At 40.6% G+C, this 26,820-nt stretch overlaps 1 protein-coding gene and 1 long non-coding RNA gene across 3 annotated transcripts in view; both read left to right on the top strand.

Moving 5' to 3' along the window:
- The window catches only part of LOC105478208 (tumor protein p53 binding protein 2), a 68,700-nt gene that overhangs the window by 5,389 nt on the left and 36,491 nt on the right, over window positions 1-26,820 (top strand). The window contains exon 2 of one of the 2 annotated variants that reach the window (XM_011735335.3): window positions 20,422-20,569. The exons of the other annotated variant lie outside the window; for it this stretch is intronic. Coding sequence (XP_011733637.2) covers window positions 20,422-20,569 — 148 coding nt within the window. The remainder of the gene's footprint in view (window positions 1-20,421; window positions 20,570-26,820) is intronic. 2 annotated transcript variants of the gene reach the window in all.
- Window positions 3,486-5,893, top strand: LOC139359064 (uncharacterized). Its single transcript, XR_011614639.1, has 2 exons — window positions 3,486-4,140; window positions 4,173-5,893. It is a non-coding gene; the product is annotated as an uncharacterized lncRNA (long non-coding RNA).

The following is a 26,820-nucleotide window of genomic DNA, read 5'->3' as shown; positions in this document are numbered from 1 at the left end:
AGAGACGGGGTTTTACCATATTGTCCAGGCTGGTCTTGAACTCCTGACCCTGGTGATCCACTAGCCTCGGCCTCCCAAAGTGCTGGGATTACAGGCATGAGCCACCGCGCCCGGTAGTGTCTCACATTTCATGTGCATTAGTTTTGTTGCCTTGTGACTTCAGCTCTTAAAAGCTGAAAGATGTTTGAAAATTTCTGTATTTTTACCTGTTTCAGAGAAATCAGATTTAGACTTTTTAAAAGAAATTTACACAAGCGTACACCTGCTTATATTTAACAATTAAGGAGAATCTATTTATCTGGAAGACACATGGAGGGTCATTTATTCACATACACTGCTTCTAGGAAGAACTGTGTTCCCTCTGTCTTTATCCCCACCGCCCCAGCAGACAAGAAAACAAAACTTTCTTTTTTGGAGCTTTTAAGAATACTGTAGACCTTTATCTCTTTTGGTGATCTTCCATAGTGTGTGGCACTCTTAAACAGTCTTTCTAAAGCTAAGTTAACACTGAGTATTCTTGAAGCTCGTGTTATCTAGCCTCTCCTTAGCTTAAATAGGATAACTGCATACCAGTATGTGCTCTCACCAGCTTCTCCACAAGGATCTCACAGAGTAAGAAGAATAGCAGTTAAGAGTTTAGCAATTAAGAGTTTAGGAATCCAGAGTGTTCTTTTCAGCTCATGCCACTTAAGCTGCACATTATTTAAATACTTGTTTTTTGATGGTGTGCTAGTTACTGAACAGAACATTCTCTTTAATCAGATGTAACTGAAAAAAGAAAACATAGATAATGTGACTATGTATGAAATGTATAGTTATATTGAAGTGGTAGGTGAGACATTAAAATTCTATGTCTTATTGGGTCATTCGGGGATCCTTCAGGAGCATTAAGTTTTAAGTAGTCAGTGATTTCTTAAAACACTTTGCATACCGTCTTATCAAAATAAATGTCTTATCAAAGAAATGCAACTTTTAAACATTATTAGATAATGGGCAGGAAAAGTAGTTTTACAGATTTAGAAACTTTTTTCTACATAAAATATACTCAAAACCAAATTATTTATTTGGATAATCAAACCAGATTTTTGATGAATAGGTTCATTTGGCCAGTAAGTACTGAACTTTCACTTTTTTGTCTGTTTGTTTGTTTAGACAGAGTCTTGCTCTATCACTCAGGCTAGAGTGCAGTGGCATGGCGTCATCTCAGCTCACTGCAACCTCTGCCTCCTGGGCTCAAGTGATTCTCTAGCAGCAGCCTCCCGAGTAGTTGGGATTACAGGAGTGCGCCACCACACCCAGCTACATTTTTTTTTCTATTTTTAGTAGAGACGGGGTTTCACCATGTTGGCCAGGCTGGTCTCGAACTCCTGACCTCAAGTGATCTGCCTCTCAAAGTGCTGGAATTATAGGCGTGAGCGACTGCACTTGGCCGAACTTTGACTTTTGAAGTGCATACTTCAGTTGTTTTTTTGGATACAGGTTTATAACTTAATACTACTTTATTTAAATTTCAAACATATCAACCCAAAATCCCTTAAGGCACAAGCATTGAAAGGTAGTAGAAAACCATGATGAATAAACTATTATAGATTACCAGTAAACTACTTGTGGTAACAAAAAATAATTAAGGCAGTTTACTGTTCTTCCACAGGGCAGTGAACAATTTATATGTAAAAGCAGGGAGAGTGTAAGCTTCACTCTAACTTCTCTCCTGGAGATGAAGAGGAGCCCCCTTTCTGTGCCTCACACTGTGCCTGGTGATTTAGGTTGGTTATCCTGTCTAATCCCCTTATTACACTCTGAAGTTGATCTTCCCACTCTCATTCAACAGATAAGGAATTTGAAGCTCAAAGGGTTTAAGTAATTTGTTTCTGGTCACTAGTAGAAATGAGATTTGAACTGCCTGCCCGCAAACACATGCTCTGTTCAAGATGGCAAATGCTTGGGGTCACAATATTTTTATATGTTTGACAGGGCAAACAGTGGTAATGATGTTCTTTTGGCTAATTGTAACTTCAAAAATTGCTTTTCAAAGCATAATCCTACTGTAGTTTTAAAGTAGAAAAGGAAAAATGAAAAAAAAAAAAAAAATGGAGACATCTTCCCTAACTTAAATCCATACTGGATGAGAAGATTGGTAAATAGTTCTCTTACGGACTTGTTAAATGATGTGGAGGTGGTTACCTCCCCCTGGGCAAAGGAAACATCTCAATAGCTATTTCTTCCCACCTCTATCTAATAATACTACCATAGACATCTCAGATCTTCCACATCTGCAGGGAAAGAGAAGGGGTGTGATAATTAGCTTTTGAATAAGGGGTGTTAAATAGTCTTTCTTGAGATGATATCTGTAAATGTGGCTTGAAGGTGATAATATATTAGGTTGGTGCAAAAGTAATTTCGGTTCTTACCATCACCTTTAATGGCAAAACCACAGTTACTTTTGCACCATCCTAATAGGAAAGGAGCAGAGTAGGATAGGCATGTTGGGAGAAGTGGAGGACAGGGACACATACAATGTCTGCTGTGAGATGACCAGTGTCATTCAGCCGTTTCCAGTTACTTGAGTGGTGCAGCAATGACTTTGACGTGTCCAGATGGGAGTGGAGTGAGTGTCTCCACTTGCAGCTTCAGGACTGTCTGTGTAGGGAGCAGTAATTCAATGTAGTCAGATACCTTTGTTGGAAATAGATTAGGGGCTGATTTTGAATGAAATCACATTAAATCATTGCTTTTCATTCTCCCTCATTAACCATTTGGTTGTTTTTGGATGGCCTTTTGGGGATAACATCTGCTCAAAAGATATTTAGTTACTATCTTCTGTATTCCAGGCACTGTTGTAAATGCTATGGAGACAGGAAAGGAAGTTTTCAGGGAGCTTTACCTTTCTTTTTTTTTTTTGAGACGGAGTCTCGCTCTGTCTCCCAGGCTGGAGTGCAGTGGCCGGATCTCAGCTTACTGCAAGCTCCGCCTCCCGGGTCCACGCCATTCTCCTGCCTCAGCCTCCCGAGTAGCTGGGACTACAGGCGCCCGCCACCTCACCCGGCTAGTTTTTTTTGTATTTTTTAGTAGAGACGGGGTTTCACCGTGTTAGCCAGGATGGTCTCGATCTCCTGACCTCATGATCCACCCGTCTCGGCCTCCCAAAGTGCTGGGATTACAGGCTTGAGCCACCGCGCCCGGCTACCTTTCTTTCATAGTGCTTAATGGGGGATTTGGGTGGGAGAGAGAGAGAAAATAAACAAAAAAGAAAAACATGAGAGTTAAATGGGATTTAAGAAGGGTAATGTGACTGCGATGGCTACTTTAGATTGGATGGTCAGGAAGTGACCTTTCAGCTGAGACCTGAATGACAAGGAGCTGCTCCTGTGAAGATTTGCAGGTGGAGCATTTCAAGTGGGCATGATTCCCAGGGACTGGTGCAGAGGCCCCGAGGAAGCACTAGAGGCTGGGGCGGGGGGCGGGGGAAGAGGGGGCGGCAGGGTCAGGGCAGGGCTTCATGGGCAGAGGGCAGAGTGACTAGAGCTGAGGAAAAGACCAGTCAGCATATAGGTTTTTGTGGGCCAGAGGGAAGGGTGGAGGTGGCATGGGAAGGGACGTGGGAGCCACAGAAGAGGTTTAGTAAGCAAAAGCGACAACCTGATTGATTAGGAAAGCTCACTCTGTTGCTGTGTGGACAGCGGATCTTACAGGTGCCAGAGTGTAAGACTTGGGCAAGATGGGAAGAGTAGGAAAGTCTACAGAAAGCTGCCAAAAATAAAGAGTTTTAATTTTATTTATTTTTTTGTTTTTTACTACACCTAAGGCCCAGCTGACAGTAAGAATTGGTTGTGAAGGCACTCAAGAGTTTGTCACTTTCTCTGATAAATTGTTTTATTGACCCTCAGACGCCCCAAGGGTGAGAGGAGAAACAGTAACACTGGGTACTACTAACAGTAGTACCCAGGGTTGGAAGTAAGACAAGACAGGAATCGTGGAAGATCACTCCTGTATCCACAACTCCTTCCTGTGGGACTAAAGAGAAACCATACTTTTTATATCACCAGAGAGCTCTGACAGCTACACAGAGCAGTTTAAATTTAGGCTTGAGAGAAAGCCTTCTGTCACCATGTTTCTTTAAAACCGAGTAGTGTGTATCAGGTTTCTCAAGGAAGCCGAGTAGTGTGTATCAGGTTTCTCAAGGAAGCCGTAGTCTGTCCTACAATGCTTTAGGACAGCTTTACTTTTGATCACATGATCCGAGTGCGCTGGAAGCTTCTGATGCTTCAACTTAAAAGTTCCTTGACTCCCCCGCCTTTTTTTTTTTAATTTTAAAACAATAATATCTTCATTTTTCCGGCATAAAGTAGCGAGTGACCTAGGAAAATCAAGTCAGAGTTAACTTTAATTCTAGAAACGGTCTCTTCGTGCCAGTGTTTTCTGCATCACAACAAGATCTAGATAATAACTGCTTAGTTTGTGATATGTAGGTAATTTTCAAAAATTTTGTTAATTTCCTGAAAAGGTTGGGGGGCATCTATTTTGGATAATGCTTTTATTTTAAAGGTAGATTGGCTCTTTCTCTGGTAGGTTTTGCTTGTTGCTTTTAGTAGCCAGGGACCTGGACTTTCATCCTGCTTCCTTTCCTCTCTTCTGTTTTCTCCTGGAGCTGTTGAGTCACCAGGGCACACAGATCCCTGTTCTCCATTCCCTGGGGCACCTGTTTGGCCTCACCCCTCTCCTACCTGTACTGTTGTAATGCTCTCCTTATCTATGTTCTTACCTTTTGTGTTCTCTGCCCCATCAGGCCATTTAAGGCACTGCTTCCGTGGTGGTCTTTTAGAAACAGCAGCGTGTCTCTTCCCTCTCCAGAATTCTTCAAGTCTGACCTCTGTTCCTTACAGCATAAAATATATAAACTCTTTAGTGAGATAGAAAGTTTCTTTATTGTGTAGCCCAGTGGATTTCAGCCTTTTTGTGTCATTGATACATTTCCATTTCAGAACTTTTAGCTGCATAATGGAAATGATTGAAAAACTCAAAACATCAAGTCATCTATTAAAACATAGCACCAGCTGTGGCACAGTAGTGGGAATGCCTTGTGCTGTGCAGAAGAGCACTCGGTCACCTCGCAGTTCATTCGCCCTGCCTTTGGAATTGTGTTTCCTCTTGCTCACTGCAAGTTGTACTCTGTTGCATATTGCTCTCCACTCTTGCCTATTGCCCTCCATGACTTGCTCCACTCCATCGGACTTTGCCTTAACAGTGTGTGTATAAAACAAATTTTGTGCATTGAAAGTTTTTGCAGCACATTCGTGGCTTGTGGATTGAGAATTGACCCATCTCTTCTTATTTGTCCTGCCTTGCCTCCCACCTCTATGCTTCAGCAGTTCCAGGACTATAATTGTGAGGGCATGCCACAGTTTCCTGTGTCTTTATACACAATGTTTCTCTCTCCCTAGATGGTTCTCTTCCTGCTTGTGTTATTCATCCTACAGTTTCAGCTTAATAGTACTTAATGTTAAGCCTTCTTCCACTGCATGGAGGGGATTTTTTTTCTGTTCTCGCTGGACTTCAGATGCTTTAAATATACTTTCACCAGGAAGTTCTCATTTCTCAACATTGCACCCTTTTCATTGTTTGCGGTGCTTCTTCGTTGTTCCATAAGCTCTAAGAGGACGTGGACCATGCCTTTTCAACTTTGTGTTTCTAACACTTACACAGTGTTTGGCATACTGTAGGGATTTAATATTGTTTGAGTTACTGGATGAATGAATATTCTTATTTTGGATTTTCTTTGGTGAGTGTAGTTCTTGCCTCTACTTCCATAGGAAAGTGGGAAGTAGGAAGGAAATAACTAGAAGCAATGGATTGGTTGTAGTTCGATCATCATGGATAGATCTTAAAAAATGTAGTGCTTAGTGAGTAAAAATAAAAAATAGAATGAAATCTGTAACAGTACCTTTACATAAAATAACACAAATGCCTGGCACACAACAAGGCTCAGTTTAGAAGGAAGCACACCAACACTAAACTTATCAATAGTTGGAGTCAGGGAGGAATTAACTAAATGTATTTGTTCTTTTGCTTTATACATTGGTTGTTTGTGACAGATATTGAAGCAGAGTAGCCTAAGATGAGTTGCTTTAGAGGATACGTTCAGAATTTGAAACCTATCTAAATTCAGCTTCAGGCATAGTTGAAAGAAGAGAAAAGGTTTCTTAGGTTTACTTAAGCAGAATTCTTTGAGACATTGTCTGGCTTTGAAAACGTTCACTGTGAAGTAATACCATTTATAGATAAACATTTCTTGATGCTTCAGGATGTGAACATCCTCTTTGTCATGTTCTTGTCGCCTGTTAACTTTCTCCTCTTTGTGGAACTTTGATTCCCTGAGTCACAGTTTCAGTTCAGTTCAACAAACTTGTATTGCATATTTGCTTTGTGTGAGATCTGACAGAGTTTTTTTGGGGAATGAGGTACAATGTAGGAGGAGAAAAACCAGGGAAGAACCATTTAAGAACCAAAACCTGTGTCCTAAAGAATGTTTGGACCAGTAGGACAGATAAGACAGGGATACAAACAACTACAGTGTGAATGGTTGTCAGAGAAGCAAAGAGAACATTTACTTCTGGCTGGAGGTAGGTGTGTGGGTAGGGACGGATGGATTGGAGGAAGTTTTATGGTCTTTGAATTATTCTGGAAGGATGGGGATGACATTGACACTACAGGACCGTGTAGGAATCAGGTGAGCTACTCTGGGGAGAGAAGTGAGGAAAAGTGTGGCTATTTTTAGATTTCTCATTTGGTGACTTGAGGCTATAACTGTGGAGTAGATAATTTAAAATACGTTTTAGGTCTTAATATTTCTTGTAATTGAAATGGAATTCCTTGAAATTCAAAGTATGCAAATATAAATACCCGTGTATATGATCATAATGTATTGATATTGTTGTTGGGTTAACTACTGGTATTGTAATTAATATATACATAGATTAATACACACTGCTGTTACTTGCTAGCGAAACTAATACTCTACATTATTTACAGCAAATTACTCAGAAACCTAGCTTCATGTTACTTCCCTGCTCAAAACCCTCTAATGCAGTGGTTCTTAAGCTTAAGTGTGGGTACTGGGCCTCACCTCTGGGGTTTCTGAATCAGGAGGTGTAGATCAGGGCCTGGGACTTCATATTTGACAAGTTGCCAGGTGATGCTGATGCTGTTTGAGAATTGCATGTTGCAAATCACCACTCTAGTGACTTTTCCCTTGCAATAAAGTCCATACTCCTTATTCTTGACCTATAAGGCCCTACTCGAGCTAGCCCCTGTTCTACCTCTGCCCTCATTGGCACAAGTCTGTATTCCTGATGTGGCGTTTTTTCTGGTTGTGGAATTACCACCTCTGGGCCTTTGATGAAATGTCTTCCTTCAGATGTTTCAAGTGACTGTGGCTTCTTCAGTCTCAGCTCAAAAGTCCCCTGCACCCTGAGGTGTCTTTCCTAATCACGATCAGCCATCCTCTCCTCATCACTTCCATAATTCTTTATCATATCACTTTATATACTATGCTCATTTGTGTACTACCAGCCTCTCTTCTGTGCCCTAAAGAAGGCAAGCTTTTTCATACTGTGTTCCTTTTGCTTTAATTGCTTTCTTAGTAGGTGTTTAGTAAGTACTAATGGGTGAATGAATGAAACTTCTTATTGATGTCAGCAAGAAGTTAGGATTGAGGGGAAGGCATAGAACCAGGAGCTTCTTTGGCATGGCTGGCTTTGGTAGGATGTGACTCCTATAAGTTTCTATGTAGAGGTCCCTGTTACCTGTTTATGTATACGAAGTGGTTCTCTTACCAGACATCAGTGACCAGCAGGGCTACTTTATGAATTTTTCCTTAATTAAAGTAACCACTTCATATTTGCTCTATCATTTTCTTCCAGAATGTTGATTATTTCAGAATATGATTGTGTGCTCCAGATGGTATTGAATGGATGGTCAGGATAGTCCATGCATGATTAATGTTTTAACAGAATATTGTTCACATTGATACTGAGACTTCATGTTATTGATTTCTGAATTCTATTAACTTGCTGTAAGTGAGCAAAGAAATAGTTTATGATGTAAAAAAATCCTTTGAATATGATTTTATGATTTTGCTTTAAATAAACTCAGATGTAACTGATAGGAACTGATGGGTTGATGTTAAAAATATGCCATCATAAAAATTGGTACACTTAGTGTAGAAGTAGGTTTAATATCATTGAGCCTTAATAGAACATTGGTATAAGTAACTCATGGTAATTGATGAAGATTTTTAAAAGCAGTTTAATGGCTCCAGGAGTGAACTCTAGAGAAACAGCTAAGAAATCATGATAGACCTTTGTAAACAGTGATTCTCTGATAACTTTAATAAGGTTGGGACCCATTGTCAGCGAGGTAGAGAGTGTCTCTTTGAGGGAAAGGACTCAAATATGTAGTGTCCCTGTGACTCCTGAGGAAGGTTCCGGAGACCCCTGTGGGTTGCCTACTCAGATATTGGAGAGACAAGGAAGGACAGCCCAGGCTGGGGTAGTTGAGCAGCACACTTCTTGCAGAATGCTGGCAGCCTAGCCCACAGCTAGGGTGCAGCATGTCTGAATTAGGGAGCCAAGCTCACCAGTGCCCTTGGTGTGCAGTCCCAGCTGGCAGAGTGAGCACTGGAGCAGAGTTCCAGGTCTGTGCAGAGACAGGCAGAGTATCCTCGAGGACTGTAATGGTCTGCATCTCCTTCCTAAACCCCGCCCAGTGTTAGAAGCCATGGTTGGGCTAAATGGCTGTGTATGAGTTTGAAAGAAACTTTGGTTATATCTTAATTTAATCCCTGCTCTGTATCGCTGTGTTGGGAGAGGTGTTTTTGCTTGACTGGGTTATAGGAAGCCTAGTGGCATCCTCCTCTTACAAAAAATATTTTCAGGCCTTCCTTCGTAAGAGGTACAACAAAATATAGAAACTGAAGTAATAGTTTTACATTTATCTTTCTACAGAGGAATTGTGAAACACAGAAACCATTAGGATTTTCCCCTAATCTCTCTACAAACGTAATTGCCTGGCTGTTCCTGTGGTATTTCCTGTGAGTTGCAAAATTTGGGGAGGATTTGTGTCACTCTTTTTACAGATTGTTCATTTCATAATTTTCTCTTTTTTCCTCTTAGGTAAACTTGAAGGATTTGAGTTTTTATAAATGAAAACTCTGAAGGTGCTGTTGTAGAGCTTAATTTCCCTTTGGTGACAGGGAATATCTTATACTCTTGGTTCCTTTCTTCTTTCTTAGAACTTCACATGATTTTCTGAATCAAATGAATAAACGTTAGCCTCTGACTCATTTTGTAAATGCCCTAATCATTTATTTTTGTATTTCCTCTTAGAAAAGTCTTTCAGATTTTAATCTGAAATAATTCCTCTTTAAAATGAGTCATTCTTGTGTTGATAGCATAACATCATAGTTACAGTACATACATGCTCTATAAACACAGAACTCTTAAATCTGTGACCCATTGTTTTTAAATGAAAATTATCTGTGACTTTGAATTTTTGGAAGGGCAAATCTTCATTTGGATATGACTGATATGAATTACTGTGCAGCGAGTCTGTAGGTGGCCTGGCACAACTTAACACAGTGTTTTTTTTTTTTACTTTTCCCTGAACTTTCCTTCTCTTGAGATAGATGACTATAGGAGGTAGAAACAAGTTGTAATCACATTTACCATTTTTAATGAAATATTTTCATGTTCCTTTATCCCAGTTTGTATTATGTATACTTTAAATTGTAATTTATTATAAAACTATTTTACTGTTGAGATTTTAAAAATTTAAAAGTGATGTCTATACTTGCCCCTGGTGTCGCTGATTTTCTGTGTATTTCATACAGGTCAGTATATATATATATTTTAGATGGTACATATGTGTGTGTGCGTGTACCGACATACATATTTTTACTTTTTTTTTTTTTTTTTTGGGAGACAGCCCAAGCTGGAGTGCAGTGGCACGATCATAGCTCACTATAACCTTGAATTCCTAGGGTCAAGCGATCCTCCCACCTCAGTCTCTTGAGTAGCTAGGACAGACTACAGCTACATGCTACCACACCCAGCTAATTTTTTTTTTTTTAATATAAATGGGGAAATGGGGTCTTACTGTGTTGCTCAGACTGGCCTCTAGCTCCTGGCCTGAAGTGATCCTCACACCTCAGCCTCCCAAAGTACTGAGATTATAGGCAGGAGCAGGAGTCACCCTGTCTGGCCAAGGTGGGGGGGTGTGTGTGTGTATCTATGTGTGTATGTGTGTATATATGTGTGTGTGTGTGTGTGTGTGTATATATACATAAATTTTTTTTTTTTTTTTTTTTCTTTTTGAGACTGAGTCTTGCTGTCTCCCCCAGGCTGGAGTGCAGTGTCGTGATCTCGGCTCACTGCAAGCTCCGCCTCCCGGGTTCATGCCATTCTCCTGCCCCAGCCTTCCGAGTAGCTGGGACTACAGGCACGTGCCACCATGCCTGGCTAATTTTTGTATTTTTAGTAGAGACGGTTTCACCATGTTAGCCAGGATGGTCTCGATCTCCTGACCTTGTGATCCGCCTGCCTCAGCCTCCCAAAGTGCTGGGATTACAGGCGTGAGCCACTGCACCCAGCCGATGGTACATATATTTTTAAAGTTAAAAAAATCTAGTGTTGTTCTGTTTTGTAACTTTTTCTTAACATTTTCCTAACACTATATTTATGTTTACAGGAGTTGGTGGCTGGGTCATAGTCCTTCTGGCAAGTGATTTTAATTTACTTTTTCCCTGTTTAAAGACTTTTTCATGTTTTTGAATATTTACTTTTCCATCTTACTGTATGTGTAGACCTCACACTGCAGTGAAAATCTTCAGGCGTTCAGAGTTTTTCTTCATTTCAATTTTTTTTTAGGATAAATTCCCAGGAGTAAGATCATGAGATATACATAATTCTGTGACTTTTGATACATTGTTTATTTTACTTTCCAAATAGGATTTTAAATAATTTATAGTACTACCATTGTGTATTTGAGTAAATAACTTTTTTACAACCTCATCTATGTTGGATCTTGTCTTTTAATTGAAGACAGCTTAATACAGGTTGAGCATCGTGAATCCAAAAATCTGAAATCTGAAATACTCCAAAATTGAAAACTTTTCTGAGTGCCTACATGATGCTCTAAGGAAATGCACATGGGTGCATTTTGGATTTTGGATACTTGGATTAGGGATGCTTAACTGGTTATCCATATATTCTAAAATCAGAAAAAATTCTGAAATATGAGGCACTTCTGGTCCCAGGCGTTTCAGATAGGGGATACTCAAACTGTAGCTGTTAAGTGGTACCTCATTGTTTTAATTAATATTGATTTCCCTGCATGTCTTCATATTTGTATTGTCTTGTGGGATCTGTCATTTATATCTTCTGCTCTTAAATATGCTTTAGAGTTTATTGTTTATTGATTAATGTCTTCTCTTTGTGGTTTCTACTATAAAAAATGATGTTCCTGATTTCTAAGTTCAAAGGAAGTTAACATTTTAATGTGTATGTGGTCACCAAGAAGGGCTGATCTAATATGCACATTTTCTACCTAAGGAGGAAAAACTACTCTGTTACCAAGTAAGCAAGCTGTCATGAGCCTTTTCAGATGTCGCAGCAATTTGCTGTCCTTGTAGTATGGGTAGATCTGTAACAGCTGTGTTGTTGTTTTTTTTTGACCCGATTATTGCTGCACTCTTTATGATGAAAACAATTTACCTCAGAAGTTGACAGGAGCACATTTATAACTTGATTCATTGAGAATAGTCAGATTTCTCACAACAGCTTCCCAGAGGCTTTAACTCTAGGGAACCCCATTTTGCTTGGTTCCTTTATGGGAAAGGAGCTAATAAAGTCATCTTACATTCTTGAGAATATGGTATTTAAAGAACATAGAGTGTCAGGAAAAGGCATTTTGGAAGTAAAGTTATGACGGATAGTTTAAAAACATTATTTCTTTATGCTTACTATTAATTTATGCCTGTTTGCTGAAACCTCATCTACCTCAGTTCATAATCATCCTTTTCATTTCTGAATTTCCATTTTACCCACATTCTCATTCATGTGATAGAGTACTAAATTGTTCTTTTATATATATATATATATAGAGAGAGAGAGAGAGAGAGAGAGAGAGAGAGAGAGGGAGAGCGCGCTTTTGAGACAGGCTCTCACTCTGATGCCCAGGCTGGCGTGCAGTGACCTCCTGGACTCAGGTGATCCTCCCACCTCAGCTTCCTGGGTAGCTTGGACTGTAGGTATACGCTACCACTCTTGGCAAGTTTTTTGTATTTTTTTTGTAGAGACAGGGTTTTGCCATGTTGCCCCGGCTGGTCTGCTCTCAAATTCCTGGGCTCAAGTGATCCCCCTGCCTCGGCCTGCCAAAGTGCTGGGATTATAGGTGTGAGCCACCATGGCCTGGCCTGAGATTTTTGTATCTCTCACATACTAAGCATACAGTGGGCTCTTTTTTTTTTTAATTGATGTATTCATATACCATAAAATTCACCCATATAAAATGTACAATTCAGTGGTATTTAGTATATTTGCAAGATTGCGCTGCCATTACCACTAATTACAGAACATTTTCATCACCTGAGAAAGAAACCCCATGCCTTTCTCAGTCACTCCCTATTCCCCCTTCCTCAGCCCCTGGCAATTATTCATCAATTTTTTGTCTGTATGGATTTGCATATTCTAGACATTTCATATAAATGGAATTATATGCTATGTGGTCTTTCATGTCTGGCTTCTATCACTTAGCATAATATTTTCAAGGTTTATCCATGTGGTAGTGTGTATCAGTACCTCATTCCTTTTGATGGCTGAAGAATATTCCATTCTAATATAGTGGACTTTTAAGATGTGCTTCTTAATTGCTTGTTTTTAATCATTCCTGACTAAATTTGAGGCAAGATAGACAAGAAAAACACTCTCAACAGACATTTGCCTTCCATATCTCACAGTAAGGATCCAGGGAAGGCACAATGTGTATGAATAAAAATGGTATATGGTTATCTTATTTTCATCATTGATTGCTTAAAGAATCAATTTGATTGTGCACGTGGTACATTCTAGAAAATTTAAGCGTAGATGAGTTCCTAAAAATTCACTTAGTCATCCCACCACCAGGGCATAACTACTGTTAATTTGGTGAATATAGTTTCAGGCTTTTTTCTGTGCCTGTAGATGTGTATGCATAATAGGTTACAATAAGCACTATTTTATAACAAAACAAACATGTATAACTGAAATATTTTTAATAAAAATGTTTCATTTTTTGTTCATTGCCTTCAAAAATATTTTCGTATCTGATGGAGGAAACTTCTTAGATTTAACGGTTTTATTTTTTATCTTTTAAAAATGATGGATTCTAGGCCAGAATTGTTTTCTGAAGGACTTAGTTGATAGAGTAGCCTAACATTTGTTTTCTAAGTAAAATTTTCAACATGCTGATAAAAACTGCTTCACTAAAATTCATTTTTTTATTAGAAAATTCAATTCCTTTTTGACTAATTCTTTTATCATCTTGTAATACAGTAAATTTGTAAAACAAAGATAAAAGGATGGTAGCAATAAAAACAACATGTGTGCCTGCATTTTCTCATGTTAACATGATAGGTTAGTGAAACCGGCCTCTCTTTCGATTATTTTTCTTATTTTTTTGTTCCTCTTCCAAGTAAAGGAAGGAAAAGGAAATTGATACATATTGGAAAAAAATAACCTTTATAACTTGAGGATATACTTATGTCTATCATTAGTTTCTTGTCAACACCATTTTCCCTCTCAACTAGGCCATTCCCATCAATTAAAATGATCTGTAAAAACTCTCATCTTGAGATAAAAACGAAACACTCCTTTTACCCTGTGTCTCCTTCCCTAGGTGGCTCCATTTTCTCTCCCTTGGGTTAGGCAGAACACACTGGAAGAACTAGTTGCCTGTACTGTGCCTCTGCTTCCTTCCCTCAGGTTCTCTAGCCTGTTCCTGCCGGGTACCTTATACCCATGACTCAGTGCTGGTCAAGGCAGTCAGCAGCTTCCACCTTGCCAAGTCTGACTGTACACTTTTGCATCTTCCTCCCTCACACTTTCTTCGCTTGATTTCTGGTGTCCTGCACTCTTCTGGACTTCTTCCTGTCTTTTTTTGGTGGCTCTTTCTCAGTCGTCTTTGCTGGATCCTTGTCCTTCGTGGGATCTCTGGAGGTTGCTTGATTAGCTCAGGACACAGTCCTCAGTGTTCTTTCCTGTCTCTAGCTGTTCTCATCCAGGCTTAGGTTTTAAATGCCTCTACATGCTCATCTCTTGCTTACTCATCTCAGTCAAACTTGCGTATTAAACAGCCTTCTCATGCCTCCATTTGAACATTCCATAGGTGTCTCATATTTAACATAGAGGCCTCATCCTGCGGGCCCTTCCCAACCTGTTCCTCCTTCCTCACTTTGTACCTGGTGCGTAGGTAGCAGATCCAGAGTCACTCTTAATTTCTCTCTACTTTCACATCCCACATTCTGTCCACCAAGAGAGTCTTGCTGGCTCTACCTTCAAATGATAATGCAAATCCAGCCATTTTCATCACCTTTGCTGTTAACTTGTACTCTGTGTTACCATCATATCTCATTTTGTGTGTGGCATTTACCTCTTATTTGGACTTTCATGCCTGTCCTCCTGTAGTTTGTTCACATAGTGAGTTTTTTTTTTTTTTTTTGAGATGGAGTCTCGCTCTGTCGCCCAGGCTGGAGTGCGGTGGCCGGATCTCGGCTCACTACAAGCTCCACCTCCCGGGTTTACGCCATTCTCCTGCCTCAGCCTCCCAAGTAGCTGGGGCTACAGGCGCCTGCCACCTCGCCCGGCTAGCTTTTTGGATTCTTTAGTGGAGACGGGGTTTCACCGTGTTAGCCAGGATGGTCTCAATCTCCTGACCTAGTGATCCTCCCGCCTCGGCCTCCCAAAGTGCTGGGATTACAGGCTTGAGCCACCGCGCCCGGCCTATAGTGAGTTTTTTTAATGGCATGAATAGCTACCCTGTTCAAAATCCTCCAGTAACCTCTTATTTTTAAAAACTGAGATATAATTCACATACGGTAAAACTAATCATTTTGAAATATACAATTCAGTGGTATTTAATGTATTCACAATGTTGTGCAACTATCACCACTAATTCCAGAATATTTCCATCACCCCAAGAAGTAGCCCTGTACCTATTAGCAGTCACTTCCCATTTCCCCTTTCTGCAGCTCCTGACAGCCACTGATCTACTTTCTGTCTTTAACGATTTGCCTCCTGTGGGCTTTTAGATTAAAATCCACAGTCCTCGCTCTGGCCTTAGACAGTGGTTCTCAGGACGTGGTTTCTAGACCAGCAGTATCAACATCACCTGAGGGCTTGTTAGAAATGCAGAATTTTCAGTCTCCATCCCAGATCTATTGATTTAGGAATTCTTGGGGTGGAGCCCAGCAATCTGTGTTTAACAACAACCCTCTGTCCACACCAGAGTTTGGGAACCTCCAGCCTATAAAGACGTGCATGATCTGGCTTCTGCTTGCCTCCTTGAATTAACCCTTTCCTCTTGCTCCCTCTGCTGTGACCTTCCTCTTGTGCAAATGTGACAAACTTGTTTCCTTCTCAGGGGCTTTAAATGTGTTGCCTCTGGTTGGCACATTCTTCTTCCAGACCTTAGTTGGGCTGTGTCCTCACTTCCTTCAGATAGTTGCTCGGTTGCTCAAGAGCCCTCTGACTGCATAGTACAGAGAGGAGGGCTTCTGTGCTGGGTGTCTTTTTTTTGCCCCTCTGCATTCACTTTTCATCTTCCTCCATCCTGTTTTTGTGCCTTAGGAGGTTGACTTCTCTAAATTGCATCAAGCGCTTCCTTTGCCATCTGGTAGGTAGTTGGGTTTGTCCAGTGGGGAATAGTGGGTGGACATGAGAGGGAAGGAGCCAGGTTGTGGTGTTTATTTTTTTGGCTTCCTTCCTGTGGGCTGGCTGTGCCCTTCTCCACATAGCTTTCTTTCTCTCTCTTTGTATTTTGTACTGCCTGTAGTATTGGCTGTTTAGTAAAGATTATTTCTACATTAGAACAGAGACCATATAGTAGATGATCTATAAATAATGAATGAAAATAATGTTGAGACAGAGGTAGAATGACGGTAGCAGAATGTAAGCTGAAGAAATGAGAGGACAACACACTGTCATTTGAGAGTATATAGCTGTGCTACGTACTACATGCCATACCATTTAGCACTACCTGCAACAAAACTGACCGTGAAAATAAATCAGAGGTGAGATGATGGATTGTGGGCAAACTGTTGCTCTAAAAGACAGAACTGGAGGCAGTGAAACACTTGGCACCGTGTGGTCCAGATTCAGGAGAGTCTTTACCTGTATGCTCTTGAGGAAGGGACTCAATCTTGGTTTTGCCATTTAATAGCTGTGTGACCTGGGTGAATTACTTAAATCCCTCTGTGCTTCAGTGTTTTCATCTGTAAAATGCAATCACATTTGCAAGATTTAATACTTAGTGCATGCTTGTTACATAGCAGGCACAGTTCTAGGTGCTGAGTATACAACACTGAACAAAGACAAAACCTTTGACTGTATGGAGCTTACTTTCTAGTAGGAAAGGCAGATAATAAAAATGAGTTAAATAAATATACCATATGGAATGTTAGTGACTGTGCTAAGGAGGGAAATAAAGCAGAAGAATGGGCTAGGGTATGTGTGTGTGTGTGTTTGGTGTTGGAATTCTAGGTAGGGTTCCTAGGTAAGGCTTCACTGAGAGAGTGACATCTGAGTAAAGGTGTGATGGAGATAAGGAAGTAAGAGTTATACTGGCATACAAAGAAGAACATTCCAAATAGAGGAACAGCAAGTACAGAAGCTCCCACGTGGGAACATGCCTGATGTGTTTGACGAACAGCAAAGAGGATGCTGATAGAGCACAGAGTGAGGGGGGATTAGAAGGAGATGGGGGCCAGATCATGACTATGGCAGACCTTGTAAGCTGCTGTAAAAATGTTTACTTTTACTCTGGTACCTAGTAAACATTTACTAAATAGTAGCTCTTAGGGAACTTTTTTTAAAAAAAATTAATTTTAATTTTAAGTTCCAGGATGCATGTGTAGGACGTGCAGATTTGTTACACAGGTAAACGTGTGGCTATTGGGGAACTTAAAAGACTCATTTTGAAGATGAGGATGCTGAGTTTCAGAGAGGTGACATTACTTGCCTAAGGTAGTCTAACTAATTATGAAGTATTCTGGAGTTTGAACCAGATCTTCTGCCTAGGAATCGACAAAAATACCATGTTGCTGGGCCAGCATCGCATACTGCTATACAATTACTAAAATCACCACAGAGCTAATCTCCATACATGATAGGTAGAAATGGGGTCAACTCATACACGTACTGTTGATACTGGTGTTAAACCTGTGGGAAAAGTAACCATAAATAGAACACATCTGTCATCATTCTTAATTATACTTTTAAATAAATGAAGCTGTTGGTTTTCCAGAAAGTAAAAGATCAGATCTCTGTTAAAGTGTGGGTAACTGGTTAAATGGAGCATTTCCTAATATTTTCTTTCTATAAAGCACAGCTTAAAGAATAGAGGATAGATCAGAAGAACAGAATTGTACCCTTACCTTCCCATTTCAGTAGGCAAGTAGATCACTTATCTGAGTCTTTTTCTTCATTTATAAAGAGAAAGTAACACCTGCTGTTTATCTGAGAGTTGATGTAAGTTTCTGAGATAACGTGTTTGAAAGATGAAGTTTAGGGAGGTAAGGTGCTATCTCACATAATAGGCTTTTATTTGTTGATAAGGTGTGTGTTTAGCATATACTCTGTATTTCCAGGATTTCTGTAACTTAACACCTCTAAGCCTCATGTTTACAATGAAAAGTTACTATTTTCTAAGTGATAAACTTCAAAGCAAGTTTTCCTGTCGGTAGAGAGTATGGAGAGGTAGTATTTAATGCTAAAATGTACATTATTTGTCTCCATCACTGAATATGCTGTATACTTTGGGAGCAGCAGATGAGTGTAATTCTGTGCTTTGTTATTTTTTCAATGATTTAGTCAAGCCTTTATGACTTTTGTGTCATAATTTTGAGTGCTGCTTTGTTGCCTAAGTTGAACCCTAGAACTATGTACCTTTATGTAGTTAAAATGTGAAAAACCTGAGATAATTAGCTTGAAAGCTTCTGAGCTCATATTGGGAAAGTCTACAGTGTTTTTTTTTTTTCCCCCATTAAAAATTGTTTCAACAGTGTTCACTATTTTAATTTTTCCGGATCACCCTCTGTTTTACCTGTTTATGTGAGTTAACAGCTTTGGTTGCAGAATGTGGAGGCTTGGACTGGCTTGAGTGCAAGGGGCCACCCTTTCTCTCATGTATATCTTCTTTTACTCTGACCAAATCTTGAGGCACTGAGTCTGATGTCTTAGCCAGTTTCCATCGTCATCCCTAACCAGGTGCTGCCTTTTCGCAAACAACATCTTAATGCTGCTTTCTCCATTTGGGGGTAATGGACAGAGACATTTAAACTGGAAGGGGAGTTGTGTGACTGTTGGTAGGCCCTCCGATTGCTGTGTGATGTCCTCGTGTCATTGTGGTCATAGTGAATATCCTATTTATTCTGCTTTTTTGCAGTCTTAAAACCCAAACTTTTCCCAGTGCTTAGCATAATTTCATTAATGATTTTAAAAGACTAAACTTGTCCCTCAAGTTTATGTTCCATAGGTTATGCATTCTTTCTTTGATTGGAATTATTTTCACAGGATGTATTCTCACTGTGAGGTAACGCTTTCAAATTATTATTTTTTAATCCTGATGCGTATTGATTTGCATGGAGTTACTCATTGAATTTAATAAACATATAGGGGCTTACTAATTTGCATCACCATCAAAAATTTGTTTCCTGTTTTACTTAGTTTCTTCATTGGAAATTAACAAGTTTTTTTTTGTAATTTAATAGGTGTGAAAACTTTAATTCTTTAGTAGCAGTGTTTCTAAGAAACAGCGTCTTTTTTTTACTAGGAGAAAGATTGTTAAGATTGTTGGTAAGGGGCTTTTTTTTTTTTTTTTTTTGGAGTCAAGGTCTCACCCAGGCTGGAGTGCAGTGGTGCAGTTGCTTCTCACTATAAGTATGACCTCCTGGGCTCAAGCAGTCTTCCCCACTCAGCCTTCCAAGTAGCAGGGACCACAGGCGTGTGCCACCATGTCTGGCTGATTTTCTTTTAATTTTTGGTAGAAATGGAGTGTTGCTTCCTTGCCCAGACTGGTCTTAAACTCCTGGACGCATGTGATCTTCCCGACTTGGCCTCCCAAAGTGTTGGGATTACAGGTGTAGGCCACTACACCCAGCCTATTAGTGAGTTTTAAATGTAAACCTTCTGTTAGTCTCAGTGTTTATATACAAGGTCATGTAGGTGTTAGCATAACAGCTACTCATTTCTACTTAGACTTTGTTAATGAAATCTTACATTTCAAAGTAGGTATTTAATTTGCTTAAAACATTTTAGAAGTACAATTTTTTTGGCCAGGCGCAGTGGCTCATGCCTGTAATCCCAGCACTTTGGGAGGCCAAGGCGGGTGGATCACCTGAAGTCAGGAGTATGAAACCAGCCTGGCCAACATAATGAAACCCCGTCTCTGCTAAAAATACAAAAATTAGCCGGATGTGGCGTGGTATAGTGTGGCATGGCATGAGCCTGTAATCCCAGCTACTCGGGAGGCTGAGACAGGAGAATCGCTTGAACTCGGGAGGCGGAGGTTGCAGTGAGCCGAGATCATGCCATGTACTCCAGCGTGGGAGACAGAGTGAGACTCTGTCTCAAAAAAAAAAAAAAAGAAGTACAGTTTTTTGACTAGGTAATATATGCACATTAGATAAAGATTAGGTTTATACAGCCCCCACAAGCTCTGTTCCCATCCCCCTCCCACTTCAGAAGCAGCATGTTATGTTCTTATGTGTCCTTCCAAAAAAGAGACTATGCATAAATAAGTATATATGGATGAGGTTATCTCATCAACCTTTACAGGATTAACAGGAAGATATATTTGTGATATGGGTCCAGCAGATATAAGTATTTGGCAAACAACATTAATAAAACTGGCAAAAACAGATTTAATTCGAACTGGCGTGACTGTATTCCAGGGTCACTGGGTTCTAGAGCTACTGCCCATGGTAGAGGCTGGGCTCCAGGTCTCCCTCAACCCCCCGTCAACACCTCATCTTTGGCCGGGTGACAGCCAGACTGTTCTGTTGTACATTTGCACTTCCAACTGAGATTTTGTTTGGAGAAAGGAATTTAAGGTGAATACCGCATTAGGCAGACAGTACCAGTAACTGTCTTAATTTTCTCTCTTAATTTTTAGATGTTTCTCACCGTGTATCTCAGTAACAATGAGCAGCACTTCACAGAAGTTCCAGTTACTCCAGAAACAATATGCAGAGATGTGGTGGATCTGTGCAAAGAACCCGGAGAGAGTGATTGCCATTTGGCTGAAGTGTGGTGTGGCTCTGGTGAGAGACGCTGATGGCCTCGTGCTTCAGTTCTTTTGTCTTCTATTAATGTTGGTTTGTAGATGTGGCACTGTGTAAGTGCTCATGTTTCTCCGGGGAGAAACTGTAGAATAGCATGTCTGGCAGAACATAGTGTTCCTGATCCAGCTTTGGTATGATACATTAAGTCTTTTTGCTGTTTTCTTTTTCTGCAATAAAATGGAGACACCACAATATAAAATATAAAAGGTCATCTGGGATGTTGTGGTCCAATGGATGGTGCTCAACAGTGTCTTTGTATGTGTAAGCTTTACTTAATTAGAAATTTGAGTCATCCTGATTTGTTTGCCCTCTCTCAATTTCTGTAAGTTTTTAGAGGAAGCTACTCAGTGTTGAGGAACTGTAGTGGCAGACAGCAATGGTGAACTCATGGGCATTATTGTAAGCCATGAAATCAATCCCTCTGTATGGTTCTTTGGAGCTCTAAAATGGGATAACCTGGTTTCTTTTTGGCTCCATAGGAGTTGGTAGATGTGGGAGTAATTTTTCATCATTTCTGCCTTGTTCCTGCACAGGCTGGGTGAACTCCTGCTGGTTTCCTTTTTCACCTCTGGGGATGCCAGATGTCCCCAGAGCAAGTTACACACTGTGTTAATTGAGTTCATGCCATTCATGATGGCTAACTTCAGCTGAGCTCCCCCTTCTTTTCAGGCAAGTCCTTTTATTCATCTTTGGTTGACTTTTCTACAATTGGATGTTCTAGAAGGTCTTCTGCAGTCTCTCCGAATTACTTTCTTTTCTCTTTACGTAGGAACCAGATTAGAACAATCACATGAAGAAACCCAAGGGATCTTTTGAAAATGAAAATCAGATAATTTCACTTTCCTGCTTAAAACTAGCGACTTCTCTTCCACTTACAATAAAATCCAAACTTTTAATATGAGGTTGTGAAGTTCTGTAGATTCTTAGTCTTTGCTCTTATCTGGTACCATTTTCTTCTCTGCTTCTTCCTGCAGCTTTAAAAATATTTCTTGAATATGCTAAGCTCATTCCCACCTTAGAGTCATTGGTGATAGCCATTCCCACTGTTTGTATTGCTCTGTCTCCAGATACTGTCATTGCTGGTTCCTTCTGGATTGTAGCTAAAATGTTAACCTCCTCGGAGAGGCTTTTCCTGAGCACCCTGCCAAAAGTAGCCATGAAGTTAGTTCTCAGTTATATCATCCTGATGTCATCCTCTGCAGAAAGTGCATCACTCTGACTTTGTGTGTGTTATCCTGATAGCCCCAAACATATGCACTAGAATGTAAACTATTTAAGGATATAGACCTTGTTTATCTTGTTCATTGCTGTATCCCCAGCTCCAGGGGAGTGCCTTGTACCTAGTATGTGCTGTAGAAATATTTTTGGAATGAGTAAATGAACTTCTAGCTGCTCCTGGTAACCTCCTTGCATTCAGCAAATTACCTTGCTTTATTCTTTACTGAGATAATTGAAACCATCCATTGTGTGCTTCCTCAGTTTTCTTACTCTGTACCTTAGATTCCTTCTGTCTCCCTTTTTTTCTCATTTTCATAGAAGAAGAAGTGTTCTTTCTTTGCTAGGGCTATACTCTGTTCCTTGACACTTTTGATCCCACTTACTCCTCTTGCTCACTTGAATTTAATAACCTTTACTATGTGATGATGACATGTAAAGGATTTTCTTTCTTACAACTTTTTTTTTTTTTTTTTTGAGACGGAGTTTCACTCTTGTTGCCCAGGCTGGAGTGCAATGGCGCGATCTCGGCTCACTGCAACCTCCGCCTCCTGGGTTCAAGCGATTCTCCTGCCTCAGCCTCCCGAGTAGCTGCGATTACAGGCATGTGCCACCATGCCCAGCTAATTTTGTATTTTTAGTAGAGATGGGCTTTCTCCGTGTTGTTCAGGCAGGTCTCGAACTCCTGATGGTGATCCGCCTGCCTAGGCCTCCCAAAGTGCTGGGATTACAGGAGTGAGCCACCACACCTGGCACAACTTTTTAATTAAAAAAACTTTTGGCTGGACACGATAACTCATGCCTATAATCCCAGCACTTTGGGAGGCCGAGGAGGGTTGATCACCTGAGGTTAGGAGTTTGAGACCAGCCTGGCCAACATGGTGAAATCCCACCTCTACTAAAATAAAATACAAAAATTAGTCAGGTATGATGGCGGGCACCTGTAATCCCAGCTACTGGGGAGGCTGAGGCAGGAGAATTCCATGAACTTGGGAGGCAGAGGTTGCAGTGAGCCGAGGTCGCGCAACTCCACTCCACTCCAGTCTAGGTGACAGAGCAAGATTCTGTCTCAAAAAAGAAAAAAAGGCCGGGCGCGGTGGCTCAAGCCTGTAATCCCAGCACTTTGGGAGGCCGAGATGGGTGGATCACGAGGTCAGGAGATCAAGACCATCCTGGCTAACACGGTGAAACCCCGTCTCTACTAAGAAATACAAAAAATAGCCGGGCGAGGTGGCAGCGCCTGTAGTCCCAGCTACTCGGGAGGCTGAGGCCGGAGAATGGCGTGAACCCGGGAGGCGGAGCTTGCAGTGAGCTGAGATCCGGCCACTGCACTCCAGCCTGAGCTACAGAGCGAGACTCTGTCTCAAAAAAAAAAAAAAAATTTTTTTAAATGACACCACCAATATGTGTTCTAGGTTTTTTTTGTTTTGTTTTTCTTTTCTTCTCTTTTTTTTTTTTTTGAGATGGAGTCTCGCTCTGTCACCAGGCTGGAGTGCAGTGGCACGATCTCAGCCCACTGCAACCTCCGCCTCCTGGATTCAAGTGATTCTCATGCCTCAACCTCCCAAGTAGTTGGGATTACAGGCACACGCCACCACACCAGCTAGTTTTTTTTGTATTTTTAGTAGAGATAGGGTTTCATCATGTTGGCCAGTATGGTGTTGAACTCCTGACCTCGTGATCCGCCCGTCTTGGCCTCCCAGGGTGCTGGGATTACAGGCGTGAGCCACTGTGCTCAGCCTCTAGTTTAAAAGAGGAGATAATATAAACAGAATGGATATCTCTCTCCTAAGCAATTCCCCTCGTCTCTTGATGTAATCACTTTAGCCAGATAATTTCTCAGACCTTTTCTCTGCATTTGTAAGTAACTGTAGAAATATTTTTGTGGTGTTTCTATATATTTTCTTTATGTAAGCAGTAGCATACATATCAGTGTTCTCCGATTTACTATTTTACCTTACAACATAGCTTGTAGATCTTTTCTTTTCAGATTAGTATGTGTAAATCTATATCTTTTTTTTTTTTTGAGACGGAGTCTTACTCTGTTGCCCAGGCTGGGGTGCAGTGGCACCGTCTCGGCTCACTGCCACCTCTGCCTTCCAGGTTCAAGCGATTCTACTGCCTCAGCCCCCTGAGTAGCTGTAACTACAGGCGCCCACCACCACACCCAGCTAATTTTTATATTTTTAGTAGAGATGGAGTTTCACCATGTTGGCCAGGCTGGTCTTGAACTCCTGACCTCAAGTGATACACCAGCCTCAGCCTCCCAAAGTGCTGGGATTATAGACATGAGCCACCGTGTTATTTTTAAATTATCACATAATTTCCCCCAGTATGCATAAACTGCAGTTGAGCTAACAATTGCTTTATTTATAAACATTTAAATTAATTATCTTGTTTTTTTTTGTTTTTTTTTTTTTGAGACGGAGTCTCACGCTGTTGCCCAGGCTGGAGTGCAGTGGCGCGATCTCGGCTCACTGCAAGCTCCGCCTCCTGGGTTCACGCCATTCTCCTGCCTCAGCCTCCTGAGTAGCTGGGACTACAGGCGCCCGCCACCGCGCCCGGCTAATTTTTTGTATTTTTAGTAGAGACGGGGTTTCACTGTGGTCTCGATCTCCTGACCTTGTGATCCACCCGCCTCGGCCTCCCAAAGTGCTGGGATTACAGGCTTGAGCCACTGCGCCCGGCCTAATTATCTTGTTTTAATAAGTGCTGAGTAGAAATCCTTTTAGGAACCTCTTCTGATCCTATGCAAGCATTTCTCTAAAGGGTGGATGCCAAAAATGGAATTCTTTGGTTAAAAGTTCATAACTTTTTTTAATTTTCAAAAAAAATTTTTTCTTCTTCTTTATTCCCCTCCCCCTCCTCCTCCCCATCCTCCTCTCCGTCTCCCTCCTCCTCATGCAGTAACCGATGTGAAATATTTTATTTTTTTATTGAGATAAGGTCTTGCTGTGTTGCCGAGGCTGGAGTGCAGTGTGGTGCGGTCTTGGCTTGCTGCAGCCTTGACCTCCTAGGCTTAAGTGATCCTCTCACCTCAGCCTCCTGAGTAGTTGGTACTACAGGAATGTGCCACCACACCCAGCTAATTTTTCTATTTTTTGTAAAGATGGAGTTTTGCTATGTTGCCTAGGCTGGTCTGAAACTCCTGGGTTTAAGTGATCCGCCAGCCTCAGCCTTCTAAAGTGTTGGGATTACAGGCGTGAGCCACTGTGCCTGGCCAGGCCCCACATTGTTTTTTCTTTTTTAAAAATTTTATTGTGTGTATTTAAGGTATACAACATGATGTTATGGGATACTTATAGGTAGTAAACAGGTTACTGTCATGAACCAAATTAACATAAAGTTTCGCACATTTGAAAATGTAATATATATTGTCAAATTTTCTTCTGCAAAGGTTATATCAGTTCATACCTTTTCCAGTTATTTCTAGATGTATTCCTCATCAAGTTATAATATTTTAACTTTTACTAAACTGATAGCTGAAAACTTGACTTTTGTTTAAATTCGCATATTTCTGATTTCAAATGTGGTTGCCTGTTTTTTCATTTGTTCGTTGGCCATTTGGCTTTTTGGTTTTTGAAATTTGTTTCTTTATATCCTTTGCTTATGTTTACTCTGGCTTTTTCCCTTCCCTCTTGATTTGAAGGCATTTAAAAACCATTCAGGATCTCAGGCCTATCTATATGTGTGTTATTAAAAAAAAATTTCTTATTCCAAAGCTGTAACTTAATTCTCTAAGTGTTAAGCCTTTGTTCTCCTCTCTTGTCTTCCTCTTCTTTCCTTTTCCATTTCCTCACTACCCACTTGTGCATTTGCTTAGTGGATATTTCTCGGATGCCTGTTACGTGCTAGGGACGGCACTTGATGGAGAGGGATAGAGAGATGAAAGTTACCTTTAGGTATCTTCCAGGGCACAAAGAGAAACAAGTATCCACAGACATTTATAATACAATGTGATAGTTGCAGTAATAGATGTGTTTCATCTGCAGGAAAAAAGGGTGCTGGGGGGCGGATGATGCATGATAGGAATGGCTTGTTCAGAGTCATATAGGCAGGAATGCCAAGGAGGTACAGTCGTGTGTCACTTAATGATGGTGATATGTGCTGAGAAATTTGTCATTAGGTGATTTTGTTGTTGTGTGAATATCATAGAGTGTACTTACACAAATCTAGATGGTATAGCCTACTACACACCTAGGCTATACGGTATATAGCCTAACACTCCTAGGCTACAAACCTGTACAACATGTTACTGTCTTGAATACTGTAGGCTATAACACAGTGGTATTTGTGTATCTAAACATGTTTAAACATAGGGAAAGGTACAGTAAAAATATGGCCTTACAATCTTATGGGACCACTGTCAACACGCAGTGCATGACCGTAGGTGTGGTTGGCACACAGGTGTTAGTAGGGAGCTTTGAGAGCCTTTGAAGTGTCTGTTTCAGTTTATGCAGGCCTATGCCTGATCTTTTGCCATCACAGGCCCATCGGGATGTCAGCCTGGAGCTTATAAGAAAGTCCATATCCTTCTGGGGCAGTCCGACGTGGACTGCAAGCTACTATACTTCCTTTGAGTTGTCTTTTTGCTCCTGAAACCTGGAGATTTTACTTGTTTTGAGTACAGCTTGTGTGTGTCTATTTTGTAGGGGCGGGTGGAAGGTCTACTCAGAATTTCTTTTGGAGGGTTTCTCTCTAACTATGGTGTATCCTTTTTAGGGGGTCTTAGAATATGTGTGGTTTATAAAAGGGGATAATCTGTGTCAACTCTCAGTATGTTATGTGACTGGAAGTAGAACCAGAACCGCACTTTGTTGCAGCCAAGCAGGTTAAGTTCAGGGTTGGTTCACCAAATTGGCTGCTTGAATTGAATTGAATGCTTGCCTGCTCTGTTCTCTCCCATGTTTATTTAAGGTGTTGATTACTAATAAATGTGTTGAGTTTTCTTAGGGTATTTCAACATTCTTATATTTAAAAATTATGTTGACATTACTGGCGTTTTGTTGATTTTA

The sequence above is a fragment of the Macaca nemestrina genome, chromosome 1 (assembly GCF_043159975.1).
Source record: "Macaca nemestrina isolate mMacNem1 chromosome 1, mMacNem.hap1, whole genome shotgun sequence".
Lineage (NCBI taxonomy): Eukaryota > Metazoa > Chordata > Mammalia > Primates > Cercopithecidae > Macaca > Macaca nemestrina.
This window is presented reverse-complemented; position numbering and strand designations above follow the sequence as displayed.